At 38.7% G+C, this 18,858-nt stretch overlaps 1 protein-coding gene across 1 annotated transcript in view; it reads right to left on the minus strand.

Annotated features, from left to right (window-relative positions):
* Window positions 1-18,858, minus strand: part of nlrc5 (NLR family, CARD domain containing 5) — a 45,498-nt gene that overhangs the window by 2,890 nt on the left and 23,750 nt on the right. Inside the window, 21 exon segments of the mRNA XM_056416289.1 lie at window positions 763-846; window positions 5,906-5,989; window positions 6,087-6,185; window positions 6,873-6,943; window positions 6,945-6,957; window positions 7,113-7,196; window positions 7,338-7,412; window positions 7,540-7,623; window positions 7,708-7,791; window positions 7,895-7,988; window positions 10,528-10,577; window positions 10,723-10,802; window positions 11,451-11,457; window positions 13,179-13,262; window positions 13,582-13,665; window positions 16,105-16,170; window positions 16,309-16,398; window positions 16,745-16,828; window positions 16,918-17,001; window positions 17,461-17,520; window positions 17,661-17,750. Coding sequence (XP_056272264.1) covers window positions 763-846; window positions 5,906-5,989; window positions 6,087-6,185; window positions 6,873-6,943; window positions 6,945-6,957; window positions 7,113-7,196; window positions 7,338-7,412; window positions 7,540-7,623; window positions 7,708-7,791; window positions 7,895-7,988; window positions 10,528-10,577; window positions 10,723-10,802; window positions 11,451-11,457; window positions 13,179-13,262; window positions 13,582-13,665; window positions 16,105-16,170; window positions 16,309-16,398; window positions 16,745-16,828; window positions 16,918-17,001; window positions 17,461-17,520; window positions 17,661-17,750 — 1,551 coding nt within the window.

An 18,858-nucleotide genomic window follows, 5' to 3' on the forward strand; every position in this document is an offset into this window, starting at 1 on the left:
AAACCAGACGTTTCCACCTTGAATATTAATTTACCACATTAACAATGTATAGTGTATTTTTGATTAATTTAATGTTATCATTATTGAAAAAACAGTGCTTTTCTTTGAGAAATAAAGACATTTCTAAGTGACCCCAAATTTTTGAACGTTAGTGGATATGTGTATATATATAAGTGTGTATATATGTGTGTATATATATATATGTATATATGTGTATATATATGTATATATATACACATATATGTGTGTATGTATATATACATATATATATATATTCAGTTTATTTTGTATATATATGTATATATATGTGTTTATATATATATGTGTATATATATATGTGTGTTTATATATATAAGTATATATATACACTTATATATACACTTATATATATATGTTTGTGTGTATATATATGTGTCTATATATATATGTGTATATATATAAGTGTGTATATATATATGTGTGTATATATATATATGTGTATATATATATTCTCCTTTCACGAAAATACAACGATAATGCGACGATAAATAATACAGCCGATAAGTTTACACGTAAGACTAGAAATGTGTACATGTAAAATAATAATAAATAAAATGGTGTTAATTGGACCAATAGGAGACTGGGGGACACTGATTGCATACAAGCAGTGCAGGTGTAACTGAATACATGACAATAATTTTTACCTCCTACATTTTTTTTTCTTCCAAACAGCGTTTACAGGAATGAGCCGCGTATACAAATATGTTTGTTTTTAATCCTTACTGAAGCTCTTCCAGGTGAGTACAGCTGTGCAAAGCCTCCAGCAGCACGTCTCCCGACTGGTCGCTGATGAGGTTCTTTGATAGACTGGAAGTAGACACACACACACACACACACCCACACACCTACACACACACACACACACACACGCACACACACTGTTAACTGTAAACCGAGTCGTGGTTCATAACTGTCACAGTGCAGTCCTTGATACCACCACTTGGTGGTGCCTTTTTCACCAATGATAATCAAGGGCCATGAAGACAGTTGCACACATATTACATATTATAACAACATTTTAAAAGCCCAAACTTGTCAAATGTACTTAAACAGCACAAAATAAACAAATACATATTTAAAAAATAATTTCCAATCAACCTGAGCTGCACATGTGTGGACTGTGTGAGGCAGCCGGGGGAACCCGGGCCGCCACCCCAGCCCCTTGCTGTGAGGTGACCACGACACCTCCGCGTGGCTCACAGCGATACCACATGCAACATATAAATGCATGCAGCCACAGCAAATGAATGAGCTGCTGATGGAAGCACATATGTAGGGGTAACAGTCCAATAATGCCCACTTCACACAGGCATGCCTGAGATTGTTCAACTACAGTCACTAGTGCAGCCCATGTCTATATCAATAATATGGAGCAAAGGAAAGGGCAATTGATTTTATTACCTGCCCCCCCCCCCCCCCCCCACCCTACTTCATCGTTCCCGGTCTCCTTTAACTGTTCTCACATTCACACAAACATCACCAAAGTTCAAATTTCATCCAACACGTTTTTTGGGGTTTACATGAATAACTGCTGTGAATATAGAAAGAAAAAACATTGAAAATCTCCTCAACAGTCGCCGACTCATCGTGTTCACACAGTAAAATGAGAGAAACGCACGAATAACGGTTTATTTAGGGGAACGGGAGAAGATATGAAGCAATAGCCGTTTCTCAATTCAAAGTACACTGAGTACAGACTTGTGTTCTTTTGGAGTCTGGTCTTGGGAGTCCAGACGTAGGCACATCAGCTGTGCTTGCTCGTGAGTTTACTCCAATTATTCACTGTTAATTATTTTTTACAGTCAAACAAAATATGACAACCCTGCTTTTTTCAGGGTTTGTGTGTATATAAATTAATATATATTTATTTATTTATATACACACAATTCAAAATAAAATAATCATACGCATATAATTGTATATATATTGTGTTTAAAAGAAAAACATTTATATATATTGTTTATAAATATTTAGATTAGATATAAATATGTATATATATATATCCATCCATTATCAATACCGCTTATCCTCATTAGGGTCGCGGGGGCACTGGAGCCGATCCCAGCTGACATAGGGCGAAGGCGGGGGACACCCTGGACAGGCCGCCAGTCCATCGAGGGCACATATAGAGACATACAACCACTCACTCTACATTCACACCTATGGGCAATTTAGAGATCAATTAACCTGACGGCATGTCTTTGGACTGTGGGAGGAAGCCGGAGAACCCGGAGGGAACCCACGCTGCCACGGGGAGAACATGCAAACTCCACACAGAAGGACCACCTCGACCGGGAATTGAACCCACGGCCCTCTTGCTGTGAGGCGACAGTGCTAGCCACTACACCACCGTGCAGCTATATATATATATATAAATATGTTATATACATACATATATATTTGTGTATATATATATGTGTGTATATATATATATATTTGTATGTATATATAGTTATATTACACATGTAATTGCAAATAATTTGGTCAAAAAATACAGCACTATAGTTCAACGTTAAAATTTAAATATTACGATATGAATCGTAACCCTCAGTCAAACTGATTTAACGTTATCTGTGAATAAATAATAAACTCTTTGTGCTCGTTAGATCCTCCAAAACCCAATTATTATTTCTGTTTAACCGCTACGGAGACATCAGAGCCAGCGGAGCATTTAACCCTTAGATGCATAAGTGGGTCAAAAATGACCCGGTGAGGTTGTTTTCTTGAAATATCTTCGTAATGAATTTTTTTTATCATTTGATATTCCAGGTATTCCTCAAAAAACATGTTTTTTATATAATTCCATTTACATTTTTAACTTACCTTTTATACATTTTAAGAAATTGTAGTTTTTGTATTACTACCCCAAGCTTCCATAAGTGGGTCCTAAATGACCCGCATGCATTTTCCATGGAATCCAATGGAAACCTTTGATTCTTATCAATTGTGGCTGTCAGGAATAAATTAACTGTGGACCACACAGACTATATCAGAAGTGTCACCCCTCAGGAAGATTATTTTACACAGCAAGAGCTGATACGTGTAAGCATCATCTTCATATAATATTGTGTGTGTGTGTCTTTCATGACTGTTATTATTTATCAACATCACCTCTACATGATGGGCTCATCATCGCGGGATAGAAATGGTTCCCATAACTAACACTTGATTTTTTTTGGTTTGAAATTTGAAATGAGTTCAACTTACTAAAGGGGGCCGTGTCTTTCTCGCTCCTCTAAGACGTCTTCCGGATGTCTAAACATACCGTCCTTCATGTTTGTGCTCACAGCGTATTATTGTGTTTTTATGCGATGGTTTTTAGTCTCTATAATGTGGAGACTATCTTTTATGATGATTGCAAACCCCCCGGGGCTCAATGTGACCACGCAGCAGAACCCTGCAGCCTCGGCTCCACCGTCACTACAGCTATCAGGTTCCCCTATTCCTGGCAGCCGCTCTTCATCACTGCCACTAGCATCCTCTTCACTTGGGGTGGTATTTCCTCCACTATCCAAAAACTTCAAATTACATTCTTATCACATAAATAACAGAATTAACATCTTACAACAGTAGGAGTCATAATACATCGTACTTGAAGTATAGCCAGTGATGCATGATGTCCAGTTTAGTGGACAGATGATTAATTGTAATTTCCTCCCAATATAAAATCAATACTTGGAAAATGTAGGAATCATTATTTATGTATTATTCCTTATTTATTACATGCAAGGGTCTATTTCTATAGAAGGATTGGCCAGATATTAATGAGTGACTTGGTCTCTTAATTGTTCTCCCTGTTCCCCCAAACAAGGAGAGAGGAAACAAGGAAATATGTTTTAAGAGAAATGAGGAAGCGACGTCTGTTTCTATCATTTAACAGCTGGTTCTGGTCCGGATGGTTTCTAGCAAACATTCTAATAAAAATCCACTTAAAATATTTATAAAAATGATTGTGTAATGTTTTTAGTTGATTTAATGGTGTTTAAATACTTCTTATACTAATAAAGATAAAGTTATCATCACTGTCAGAGCAGAGACGTTTTCTCTCTGTATTCTGTTACCTGTTAAACACACTGCATCGAGTATTTATACAGTGTGTGGGGTATTTTTACAGTGTGTGTGGTATTTATACACAGTGTGTGTGGTATTTATACACAGTATGTGTGGTATTTATACACAGTGTGTGGTATTTATACAGTGTGTGGTATTTATACACAGAATGTGTGGTATTTATACACTTTGTGTTGTATTTATACACATTGTCTGGTATTTTACACAGTGTGTGGTATTTATACACTTTGTGTTGTATTTATACACAGTGTGTGGTATTCGTTCGTCTTATTTATTAATTATTCTGATCTTGACGTCATTTTAAAGTAACCCACAATATGATTATAGTTTCTCTTCAGCACTGAAATTTTTTTCTTAGGCTCAAAGTTTCAGGTTAAAATTATATTAAATATGATGATGGGATAGACATGAAGATAAATTATATACAAAGTGTTTCCTCTCATCAACTCTCTCTCACTTCAATTGTACCCATAACTAAAGTTATTTAAGGAAGTAACAGATTAAGAAAAGAGTAATCTTTTTTACGAATGAAGATCGTTGTTTTTGGTCTTTTGTTGTTCAGACCTACAATGAACATACATTTTAATTGTGTGTATATATACACATAATTGTATATAGTGTTAAAAAAATTAATAATAATATATATATGTATGTATATGTATATATATATACATACAGATCTATATATATATACAGGACTGTCTCAGAAAATTAGAATATTGTGATAAAGTTCTTTATTTTCTGTAATGCAATAAAAAAATATTAAATATTAAAAGAATAAAAGGCTTGCAATATTTCAGTTGATTTGTAATGAATCCAGAATGCATGACATTTTTGTTTTTTTAATTGCATTACAGAAAATAAAGAACTTTATCACAATATTCTAATTTTCTGAGACAGTCCTGTATATATACAGACATATTATTGCAAACAACTCAGTTAAAAATAAAAAGATACAGCTATATTTCAACGTTAAAGCTATATTAAAATTATAAATAATAAATCTTAACCCTCAGCCAAACTGATTTAACGTGACCTGTGAACAAGACTGAATATTGCTTATTAGATCCTCCAAAACCAAATTATATTTCATGTTTAATCGCTTTGCAGCCAGCGGATCCTTTTCAAAAAGTGCTGCTGCGATCGGGCTGATCTCGGCGGCAACACTGAGGACTGACCGCCCGGAGCTGCGAGGCTCACTGATCCCCCGAGCAGGTGTGAAATGCATTCTGGGATATTGGCTGTCCGATGCAGACCTGTTAAAATGGGCGGATCAAGTCACATCCGGGCATTCCGACCGTTCTTGGCGAGAAGCGGACTTTTGAATTGGAACAGCTGCGCCAGAAACAAGTCCACGAGAACACACGCCCAGACAACCACATCGTGATTTATGAGGAATAAATCTTGCACTTACTTAGTTTGGGATGATGCAAGAATGTTCACTGTCGTGTCTTATGCAATCAAAACAACATTTGAATAGCTGACCACTGTAATGACCTCCATACATGAACTATTTTAATGTTTTATTAAAAATTAAAAATAAGATTATATCATATATATTATATATATATATTATATTTATATATTTTTTTTTTAAAGGAGTAATTTAATTATTTATATTTAATTACATTTGAATTTGAATGCATCTAATCTGAGCACACGTGACACATTAACACATTATTGATAATAAAACCCGACACTGTCAGGGCCCATCATAGAGTTACAACCCTTTTATTATATAAAAGACCTTCCACTGCGGGACGAATAAAGGATTATCTTTTCTCTTCCTGCCTACCTGATCTTTCTGAGCTCCGTCCAGACAGGTAGGACTCTGGCCAGCTCTTCTATTCCTCTATCAGCCATCTTCCAGCCATCCAACCTGACCCAACAAAACAAAAAAACACATCCAACATCTCTGACAACAACAATAACAACATGCCTTTTATGACTCAGTTCCCCATGTGATGCATGCTCACTCTATCTCCTGAGTTTGTGTGAGTCCCTCCGTAGCAGCGATGACATTGAGCACACCGTTTGCTTGTGATGGTCCTATTTCTGTGGCAATCTCATTTAGCCTGGCACACACACACACACAAACACACAATATCCATAAACAAAGGGTCAAATGTACGGCTCAACCGAGCAATGAAATGCTCTTTAAAATTATTGAAATATTTCCAACCTCGTAGTTGATACCGCTCATGTGGGGAGGATGTGTATTCATGTAAGTATGATGTATGCTGTACAAACAGGATCGACACCTGCAGTCCATTCTGTTTTGACTTTGCAGCTTATCATTGTGCAGCAGTTTACAACTTAGCACTATGAGAGAACAAAGACTGGTAATTTCCCTGTGGGAAAGCGAGGATTGTGGGATCAGAATATCCCCCCCTCCTCCCCCTTCACACAACACATAACGATCTGTGAGGTCCAAGTGAAGCCGATGACAAGTGGGTAAAAAAGAGTTGCAGTACATGAGCAGTGAGAGTGAGCTTTGGCAGTTACAGTGGGAGCACCACATCATAAATAGACCAGATTTTTAGAGAGCCATCTAAAAATATGTGCGAGTGAAGTGCATCAGTATCACGTAGCAGCAACAGATGTAAAGGCGTCTGCCTGAAATAGCTCGCTGGGCTTCGCTGCACATATTAGATAAACACTTACTGAACCGTAAACAGGCAGCATTGTACTCCATTAGCCTTCGCCATGAAGGCCAGAGGTTCTAATGAGAAAGCTGCAGTAGACCCGGTGGTGTTTCTTACTTGAGTCTGCGTATAGAGTTGATTTTCCTTAGTGCTTGTGCAAGGCACGTCCTGCTCTCCTCGTTGAGCCAGCAAGCCGTCCAGACTTGAGGGCACAAACAGAAACACATCAACGTGTCGGTCAACAGAAGCACACGGACATACCGGGAACATGTACGACATCAGAGAAGCCACTCTACATTCAGACACACGCTCATTCACTCATTTGCCTGTGTGTGTGTGTGTGTGTGTGTGTCTTACCAAAGGCCCTCCAGACTGACACACTCTCCCAGTGCTTTGATAAGCTGCAGCCCTCCGGACGCTGACCACTCACAGTGAGACAGACTAGAGAGGAAAAGTCCAAGTGTGACGCTGTCTGATGTTTATATACTTAATGAGATCAGAAGCATCGTTAAGCTGAATGTTAAATGCTCAGGTTAGATTTGACTTTATTCACCCCAAGTGGGAAATGTCTTAATTTCTTACTTGAGTGATCTTAGGCGAGGCAACATGCTGCTCATCATCTGGGCTCCTGTGTCACTAATCGCATGACCGGACAGACTGGGAGAGGGACAATGGAGATTTAAATTCAGTTCCTAAATGTTTTTGTGCTCCTGACAGGTCATCACATGTGTGTGTGTGTGTGTGTGTGTGTGTGTGTGTGTGTGTGTGTGTGTGTGTAGCTCACTTTAAGCACTGAATGGCTGCAGCCTGCAGCAGGGCCTCTGACAGCTTCTCATCCACAGTCACAGAAGCCTCTTTGGAACCAATACTGCAGAGTGCAAAAGTATTTTGTTTGGCCAGAACTTTAAAACAGGCATTTATGATGGCGTCCAACGTGACCAAGAGCTCTCACCTGAGAGAAGAGAGATTAGGCAGCCAGGGCAGGACAGAACAGAGAACCTCAGCTCCCTCTAAGCCCAGGCTGTTGTGGGAGAAACTGCAAATAATGAGAGGAAAACGTGATTCATTTTTGTTTTACAAGTCTCCCTGGCAACTGCCTTGTGCATATTATATTCATAGAGAAAATAGAGAGCACTAACTCCAGCTCAGTCAGTAAAGGAGACCTCGAGATGACGCTCTTCATCGAGGCAAGGTGATACCCATCTACTGCACAGTTTATGAGGCTGAGAGAAGAGGAGAGGAGAGGAGTGTTTACTTCATCCAGGGCTTGTACAACTGCCAACAAAGTTCTGTGTGAGTATTTATTTCCTGCTGTTATCAGCTACTGGGACAGCAAGTTTGGCTCTTTTATATTCCGTAAACATTTTGGCATTAACTTGTTACCTTCGCATTGAAAATGCGGAAGGTTATGTTTTGATCGCCGTGTATTTATTTATTTATTTATATTTATTTATTTGTATGCGTGTTACTCGCATAACACAAAAAGTATTAAACCGAATCGCATGAAATTTGGTGGGATGATTGGTTATTATCCGGGGACCATTTGATTAGATTTTGGGATCAATCGGGTCAAAGGTCAAGGTCATGAAAAGGTCAAAATCTTCTTTTTACCACAGCACGGTCAATTTTTATCCAATTGGCATGCAACTAATGCCAAAATGTTCATAATTCAATGCCCAATCTTGTGATATGCGAAGGTATGCGCTCTACCGAGTGCCCATTCTAGTTTTTATCTTGTTTTCTGCACGACCACAATTAATGTCAGAGGAAGGATATCTTCACTGGGCATTGCCTAATTTGTTTTCGAGCGACAGAAGGGACATTGCATTACGCACCAACATTATGTATGTTTTCTGAAAGCAAGTTGCCATGCAGTTGAGAGTACACGAGTACAGAGGTGGAACTGGGATGCAGTTCTGCATCACCGCTAGGTTTTGGCTTTGCTATCCGATGTTAAGTATAGAGCATGTCAAAGAAAAAGGTACCCGATTTTCTCCGTGGCCATTAGTGGAGTCAGATCTGTGGAGTCGTCACTAAAAACACAAAGACAAGTCCAATGTAGATCAATCCGATCAAAGACATGTATACGATGCTTCCTGACAGTCCATTCTCAGTGTTCGTGCTTCACGTTTCCCGTTTGTGACGTCTTGAAATCCTTAAAGTCAGGTACAGAAAAACTTCAAAAGATGAATGTGAACCGTGTCACTCTGCATAAACATAATTTATTAATAAATCAAGTCGAGAATCGATATCCACTACCGTTCAAAAGTTTGGGGTCATCCAGACAATTTTGTGTCTTCCATGAAAACTCACTTTTATTTATCAAATGAATTGAAAATTGAATAGAAAATATAGTCAAGACATTGACAATGTTAGAAATAATGATTAATATTTGAAGTATTAATTTTGTTCTTCAAACTTCAAGCTCAAAGGAAGGCCAGTTGTATAGCTTATATCACCAGCACAACTGTTTTCAGCTGTGCTAACATAATTGCACAAGGGTTTTCTAATCAGACATTAGTCTTCTAAGGCGATTAGCAAACACAATGTACCATTAGAACACTGGAGTGATAGTTGATGGAAATGGGCCTCTACAGGACTGTCTCAGAAAATTAGAATATTGTGATAAAGTTCTTTATTTTCTGTAATGCAATTAAAAAAACAAAAATGTCATGCATTCTGGATTCATTACAAATCAACTGAAATATTGCAAGCCTTTTATTCTTTTAATATTGCTGATTATGGCTTACAGCTTAAGAAAACTCTAAAATCCTATCTCATAAAATTTTAATATTTCCTCAGACCAAGTTAAAAAAAAGATTTATAACAGCTGAGTGTTTGTCAAGGCTCAGGAAACCCTTGCAGGTGTTTCGAGTTAATTAGACAATTCAAGTGATTTGTTTAATACCCTACTAGTATACTTTTTCATGATATTCTAATATTTAGAGATAGGATATTTGAGTTTTCTTGAGCTGTAAGCCATAATCAGCAATATTAAAAGAATAAAAGGCTTGCAATATTTCAGTTGATTTGTAATGAATCCAGAATGCATGACATTTTTGTTTTTTGAATTGCATTACAGAAAATAAAGAACTTCATCACAATATTCTAATTTTCTGAGACAGTCCTGTATATACCTCTGGAGATATTTCATGAGAAACCAGACGTTTCCACCTAGAATAGTCATTTACCACATTAACAATGTGGTAAAGCAGTGGTTAGCACTGTCGCCTCACAGCAAGAAGGCCCTGGGTTCGAATCCTGGTCGTCCCGGTCATTCCAGGTCCTTTCTGTGTGGAGTTTGCATGTTCTCCTTGTGCCTGCGTGGGTTTCCTCCGGGTACTCCGGTTTCCCCCACCATCATAAAAACATGCACCGCAGCCTCACCCCGGTTCGTATGGATGTGAATGAATGTTGGTGGTGGTCGGAGGGGCCGTAGGCGCAGATTGGCTGCCACGCTTCTGTCAGTCTGCCCCAGGGCAGCTGTGGCTACTGATGTAGCTTACCACCACCGGTATGACTCTGTGTGTATGACTACTGGACTCTGAACTGTAAAGCGACTTCGAGTGTCTTGAGAAGCGCTATATAAAATAAAAATGATTATTATTGTGTGTATTTTTGATTAATGTTATCTTTATTGAAAAAACAGTGCTTTCCTTTGAAAAATAAAGACATTTCTAAGTGACCCCAAACTTTTGAACGGTAGTGTACGTTACACATATTTTGGAGTTGGAGTGTACTTTATTTAAATGTGCAACCTAAACATATCACCTGTGTTCAGTGGACTTCTCCAAAGACAGATGTAGCGTGGTGTGGTGAACCCTGCCAGGTGAATGCAGACAGCGTTACAGGAATACACCGGTATTTAAACGTGCAAACACACACGTATGGTGATGTGGGTCTTTTGACGTGAGCTTGAACACGTGTTTTATTCCCAATGTGTGTAAACTCATTTGCATCATCTGACCTGATCGTGCGTATGTTGCTGCTGACGTCCAGACAGCGGCACAGCAGAGTCACAGCTTCCTCAGATCGGATCCAACGTTCCTCAATACCAGTGGCGGGCCGTGGGCCTGGGGCCTGGGCCTTCAGTGAGGTCCTACACAGTCCCACCCGAATTAATCCACCTCTTATTACTATCATTATGATGCCATGGCTCTTGACCAGGGCTCAATACGTCGATCGCGGCGTAGTATTGGTAGATCGCATGACATTAAAAAAAATTGGCCCGCCCCCGTCATTTTCTCTATAGCACGTCTTTGTTCATTTATTAAACTAAACAGCCGTCTGATGTTGATCGTATCTACACAACAGCATGTCATTTCTCTCGGCTCTCAGTCTCGCCCGCTGCAGAATGTGCGCATCGGGACGGAGAAAAAGAAGAAAAAAAGTCACTTGCACTCGTTTGTTCACTAAACAGGGCATTGTCGCACCCAAAGCAGATTTCAAGTATATGCTCGACCAAATCGACATCTTCTCCTCCTTCCGCCATTGTGGGTTGAAAAAACAGCTTTGTAGTCCGCGAATTAATTCCTTTATCAAATTCAGTTTCCTAGTTCTGAGGTTTTGCATCTACCTGCCCATAGGACCCGCCTCTCAATATTGGTAATCCAATCAAAAGACCTGCAGCACTCCGCCTGCTAGCTGGCTCCTGTGCCGCTTCCGGGGCCTTCGAGAAGGCCTAGAGGAGCCAACTCTAAAGCTGATTGGTTGACACAACATCGTCATTCCCATTCACTTGAAGCTACCAGCGCCTTCAATGTTGATTCTGAAGGCCTAAGGGCAGATGTTAGCCCCCTGGCAACACACGATGGCTGAATATGATTGGATAAAAGATCTAACATAAAGACCAGCCCTCCAAATCTCAACCTTATCTGCTTTCGGCTCCCTTAACAGGACGGGCCTTGGCCAAGGCCGTTACTGGAACAACAACTCCCCCGAAGATCACTGAAGTGAGAATCTCTCTCATTCCCTTCCCCCTATCCACAGACACCTGTGGTTGTTTTCTCCCCAGGACCTTTCAAGGCTATCTCCATGGCAACGACCATCTTGCGGACTGAGAACTTTGTCTGTTGTGGCCTGGGGGAGGACGACATACCAGAACACGCACACACGAACTTTCAATAATACTGATTTGCATTCACTACCCCCCTCCCCCCATCCCACGCCTTCGCCTGCTTTTTACCCCCAGTGTGACCGGACGGGGCTGTGGCTGGCGCTGCTGTGTTGGCGCCGGACCGGCTGGCTGCTTGTCGGTGCTGGTTACCTTCTGCCCCCAATGGATGGGCTTAGATCACCCAGTTGTTGGATTACCTCCCCTCCCCTTCCTACTCGTTGCAAGTCATGTCTAAAATGTATGTGCTTATGTGCTAAGGTGTTTTTTTCCTGCTCCCACACTGTACCCCTCTCGGGGCATAGTCGGGGGGTTGGTGTTTTTTCTCGCCTTCTTCCCTCATGTTATGCTGTAATCTTTCATCCACCCTTTCTTGTAATTTCGATGCTTTTGTACCTGTACTCTGGCAAACGACAAATAAATATATCAATCAATCAATCAATCAAAACCAAGAGGAACGCTATGAAATTAAGAGAATAACTCTTACTCTGGGAAATAATTGAATACATATTTGTGGGGAAATATATTTAGAAAAAAATATATATTCTGATGATGTTTAGGCCAGCAGAGAAGGCCTTGCTGGCCCTGACGGCCCGCCACTGCTCAATACTGGCAAGAACGAGAGAGAGTGTGCTGCAGCTCAGCATTTTAAACAATTACACAATTAATTGACCAACTCACAAGTTCATGATTACAACACTAGACAATCTGATAATCTCCATCCTCCCTTCAGCTGTACCACTCATAACCGGTTCTTCATTAAACACAGAGGCTCTTGACTCTGACTCACATTCTCATTGCTAACTCCTCATCTTCACTCAGTGACTTCAAACATAGATCAAGGGCCAGCCTGGGGGATGAAGACTGAGCCATCATGTACATAGTGTTTTGTATTTGTTGATGACATGTATTGTTATCGATATATATGTTGATGTTTCAATCCACTGGACCACAGGACGAGGTCATTGTTTGTCGTGTCTCATGTTTGATTTTCCCCGTTTAACTTTATTCTTGTTTAATACTTTAGGTGAGAACCTTGAATGAACCTTTTAGGTTTCTTTTCTCACCTGCACTCATTTCTGTGTCTTTAAATAATGTTACATTTGTACTGTTTTTCTTTTATTGTGCGAATAAATAAATAAAGACAAAAGTCCGTTCAGCTATTGAGGCAGAAGCAGAGAGACTAAGACACATTATGAATTGTATGCTGAGGAAAAGCAAAGCCAAAATGATGACAGAGGGTTTACAGCTGCAACTTGCTCTCCTGCTTGAAGAAATAATCTCCATAAACACAAACACTGAATTCCTACCTGACGCTGAATGCTCTGTGACTTCTGCTCAACAGCGTCACAAAGTCTTCAATCCAACCCGACTGCAGCGAGTTGTTTTTGAACCTGTGGACGAACCTCAGAGCCGTAAAGTCAACTGGAGGACCTGAGACACGTACATCAGTGGATGTCCTACTAAGATATTATATTCATATAAAACAAGTTCATAATTAATAATAGTAAAAAAAAATGTGTCACGAAAATGTCAATAACAAAAAGGTTCTCTCCGATCAAAATAACCAGCCGACAAGTCCGGTAATTCTTTTTTTCAGATGGGTTTCATAGGAAAGAAATAACGTGTATTTCTGAAAGCCCTTTAAAGCTGACGCTCTTCATAAAATGAGAGCAGCAGTAGAAAACGTTCTGAAGAGGGAGCTGAACTTACTCTAGTTGGGTTGGACCGGAACTGATAGACACGATCTCTGCTAGTCGGACCAGATGGACGCGTTCCAAACGACTGTCTCTGACCCTGGAGGACAAGGAGTCAAACAACGCTTGAAGACTTCTCAAAGGTGTGCGCTGCCTATCAGATGAATGCAACGTGCACTGAATCCGTTAATAAACCTTTTCAGATCACGGATAAAGAAAGAAACCTGCTACCTCAGATGTACGTAAAACATATTCAGGTTCAAACTGGGAAGAGTTTTCATTTTAACGTGTAGAAATGAGTTCTGTTGAACGGGTTGAAGAACATCTCAAATGCCGTGCAGCAATGTTTCAGAACATTTTGGGAAATTATGATTTTCTTCTTTTTTTTAAGCGAGGATTTATGAGGTTTTCATCCAGCAGCTGTTTGCACGCCCCGAGTTTGGAGAGGCGTACTAGCGCAGGAGGAAAGCATCGTCCCGCTGTGGCCAGGGGCAGCAGCTGAACGTGTGGGAGCCAACAGACAAGGGTCAACATGTTTAGTCATGCGTCAGACGGGGAAGTGAAGACGCTCTGTGTGCTCTCAAGACCACTTTGACACAACAGTAACTTTACTTTGGAGAAAACATTACTCTTTTCTTTCAAAGGACTCGCCAAACAGGGCGTGTGCCCTCCACTACCCACTCGAGTAATACAGTGCCTCATACTAATATACCAATAAACTGACTAATGCAGTGCCTCATATTAATATACTAATAAACTGACTAATGCAGTGCCTCATATTAATATACTAATAAACTGACTAATGCAGTGCCTCATACTAATATACTAATAAACTGACTAATGCAGTGCCTCATATTAATATACTAATAAACTGACTAATGCAGTGCCTCATACTAATATACTAATAAACTGACTAATGCAGTGCCTCATACTAATATACTAATACATCGACTAATGCAGTGCCTCATATTAATATACTAATAAACTGACTAATGCAGTGCCTCATATTAATATACTAATAAACTGACTAATGCAGTGCCTCATACTAATATACTAATACATCGACTAATGCAGTGCCTCATATTAATATACTAATAAACTGACTAATGCAGTGCCTCATATTAATATACTAATAAACTGACTAATACAGTGCCTCATACTAATATACTAATAAACTGACTAATGCAGTGCCTCATATTAATATACTAATAAACTGACTAATGCAGTGCCTCATACTAATATACTAATAAACTGACTAATACAGTGCCTCATACTAATATACTAATAAACTGACCAATAGTGCCTCATACTAATATACTAATGAACTGACCAATACAGTGCCTCATACTAATATACTAATAAACTGACTAATGCAGTGCCTCATACTAATATACTAATAAACTGACCAATACAGTGCCTCATACTAATATACTAATGAACTGACCAATACAGTGCCTCATACTAATATACTAATAAACTGACCAATAGTGCCTCATACTAATATACTAATAAACTGACTAATGCAGTGCCTCATACTAATATACTAATAAACTGACTAATGCAGTGCCTCATACTAATAAACTAATAAACTGACTAATGCAGTGCCTCATACTAATATACTAATAAACTGACTAATGCAGTGCCTCATACTAATATACTAATAAACTGACTAATACAGTGCCTCATACTAATATACTAATAAACTGACTAATGCAGTGCCTCATACTAATATACTAATAAACTGACTAATGCAGTGCCTCATACTAATAAACTAATAAACTGACTAATGCAGTGCCTCATACTAATAAACTAATAGACTGACTAATACAGTGTATCATACTAATAAACTAATAAACTGACTAATACAGTGCCTCATACTAATAAACTAATAAACTGACTAATGCAATGCCTCATACTAATAAACTAATAAACTGACTAATGCAGTGCCTCATACTAATAAACTGACTAATACAGTGCCTCATACTAATAAACTAATAAACTGACTAATGCAGTGCCTCATACTAATAAACTAATAAACTGACTAATGCAGTGCCTCATACTAATAAACTAATAAACTGACTAATACAGTGCCTCATACTAATAAACTAATAAACTGACTAATGCAGTGCCTCATACTAATAAACTAATAAACTGACTAATGCAGTGCCTCATACTAATAAACTGACTAATACAGTGCCTCATACTAATAAACTAATAAACTGACTAATGCAGTGCCTCATACTAATAAACTAATAAACTGACTAATGCAGTGCCTCATACTAATAAACTAATAAACTGACTAATACAGTGCCTCATACTAATAAACTAATAAACTGACTAATGCAGTGCCTCATACTAATAAACTAATAAACTGACTAATGCAGTGCCTCATACTAATATACTAATACACCGACTAATGCAGTGCCTCATATTACTATAGTAATAACCTGACTAATACAATGCCTCTTCATCAATCAAATGGAAAGCCTCTGCAGTGACTCGTTACTTGTACACTTGTAATGATGGACTCTCATCCTACCTCAGTGTTTTCACACTACCACCATGCTGCGTGAATCAGACGAGGCACTTCTCCTCTGCTCCCAAACTACCACCAGACGTTGGAGTTCATGGACAGAGAGAAAGACAGGGAAGAGTACTTTAAGTTACTTACTTTCCACAATTCATCTCTTTTTTTCTTCTTCTCAGTCCGCTGTTCACTCATTCCCACAATGCACAGACCTACCTGACTTCTACACCAGAGACGCTGTTACAGGTGCTCAGTGTGTGGGCCACGTCCGTCATCCCCTGCTGCGTCAGGCCATTGTTGCTCAAGCTATCAAATATGACATATTACTGTCAAACATTCTCTAAATACACAATGTGGGTGACCTTTGTTGTTAAATCCCATTTTCATTTTTAAGGATAAAAGAAAAACATCTGAAAACAATATATCGGCATATTTTGAAAAAATATAAATAGGTGTAAATAATAATCATATGATGGCTGTATAATTATTTTCTTTGTATTATTTTGGAGCCACAGGTCTAGCGGCCAGGGATTTACTAAAGGTATACAACAGGGATTTAGTGAATGTTCTGTCTTTATCTTTCAAACAAACGGGCACAAAAAATACAGAACAAAAAATGGTCCAAATCAAAATTTCACAAAATGTCTCTTACTTTACATAGCTGGTGATTTGAAGCCCTTGTAGAGAATCCACAACACGCTTCACTCCCTCATCTCCCAGTTGGTTACAAGATAAACTTCAGTGAAAAGAAAAAACAAGCTAGCATTCACACCACTGGTACCGGTACTCATGGAAGTATTTGTGTATCTGGGTTTGTGTACGTACTCCAGGACCGACAGTTGAGGACCCCGCTGGAGTATCTCCATCAGTCTCTCCAAGGTGTCACCCTTCAGGCTGCAATGAGTTAACCTGTGAGACATGTTGAGACAGTTGCAGTGTGTTCGCACATTCAAACCTTTTATTTTCCTAATTTTCTCTCAGGGCACCTGATGACCTTCAAACTAACATTTCATAACAAGAACATCAATTATTTCCAGATGATCTTTCGGCAATGTCTTCTTTTTGGTGACTCTCGGTGGTTGGCATTACGTGTGCTGCTTTAAAACGTTCAGTTTCGCAGTTTAGAAAGTGAAATGTAAAGCCGGCCGTGTATTTTTATCTGAAACACTAAAATAAAAGAGAATGTCGTCTCCTATTTCCTGGTTGAGAAAATGTAAATTCGCTGCAAATAAGAAGCTCGATTTGATATCCTGTCTGTACAATGGATGGTTGGACGAGGGATTCACTGAATGATTAATCTGAAAAGCAAACACGGTTCTCTACCAGCACACGGTGGACTCAAAATAATTACAATTAGTGATCACCGACCTGCAGCTGGCTTGTTCTTCTTTCACACTGTCAAACTGGATGAAGGACGCAGCCTGAGGCCTAAAGAAGAGGTTATTCAGCAAAATCTTATCATTGACAGACTCTAAAGAAATTATCGGAAAGAACGTATAGAATTCCAATTTTATGTAATTTTTCATATTAATTGATACTAAAAAAAAGAATCTAAAAACAAATTGTACCTGAGATCCAGTGAGGTGACTCGCTGGCTGACGGTCAAACATCTGACCAGCATCAGAGCTCCAGTTGTGGATGCGATGCTGTGGCTGACACTGAAGAGGAACAGGGTAAAGTTGATTAAATTAAATGTGAAAGTGGTAATTGATAATAATAAAATAAATACATGCTGGGTTTATTCTTTAAAGGTCATGGTTTTACGTTAACTTAACCCTCCTGTTGAGTTTGTTTGTTATGGTCAAAGTGACCCGGTGAATGTTGAATCATCCAAAAGTTGTCAGAAACCAAAAAATCACCAACACCATTACTAAACAATTAAATCAGTCTGCAGTATAATGTTATTCACCCCTCCATAGATCAGAGTTAAATTAGGAGAACTTGCTTGTTTTAATGAAAAATACATGTTCAAACTATTTTTTTAAGTATATAAGAAAAATGTAGATATAAATTGAGTTAGTTTACCATAACATGTATTTTCTTCAAAGTTTTATTTGCATTTTAAACTTTTTTTTTTCATGGGGTGATGTAGATAAATAGAGATGAGACACCTGTGCTGTTCAGCGTCATATTGACCCGCTCACTCAAAATCAAGCCAAATGAGTCATAAGGATTTGTATTGAAAGTAAAGTTTAGTTATGTTTATGTATAGTGTCAAAATAAATAAATTATACTGTAAAAGTCGTATGTATCTGCAGAGTGTAATGTTGTAGGACTTCTCAGCTACCATTTTGTATGTTTGGCCCCTCCCCTGATAAGTGTGGGTGGAGTTTTCCCGCAAGTAAAAATAAAGGTTCCCGTTAAAATAGTATCTGTATTTCTCTCACAGGTGGGGTCTTTAGAAAGAGAGTGTGTGTGGGTCTGAGACTTTGAACAGGTTTGTGTGAGTGTGTGTGTGTGTGTGTTGGTGTGGTGTGTGTGTGTGCGTGTATGAGAAATGTGGTGGAACATAGTGGGAGGGAGTAAGAAAGACTGTCCCACATTTACAAAGAAAGAACTGGTCTAAACGTGACACTTCTGACCTCTTATAGCTCTATTTTCACTGCCTGGGGGGGGTTGAAAATAAATTATATTTTTATATAATTTTTTTGTACGTTGATTACAATAAATAAGGTAAGCAAAATAAGTTTTTTTACAAAAAAATTACTTTTTTCCTAGATTTTCTAACTTTGAAACGGGTTAATTTGCCCGCAACATAACAGGAGA

The sequence above is a fragment of the Pseudoliparis swirei genome, chromosome 6, assembly GCF_029220125.1.
Source record: "Pseudoliparis swirei isolate HS2019 ecotype Mariana Trench chromosome 6, NWPU_hadal_v1, whole genome shotgun sequence".
Lineage (NCBI taxonomy): Eukaryota > Metazoa > Chordata > Actinopteri > Perciformes > Liparidae > Pseudoliparis > Pseudoliparis swirei.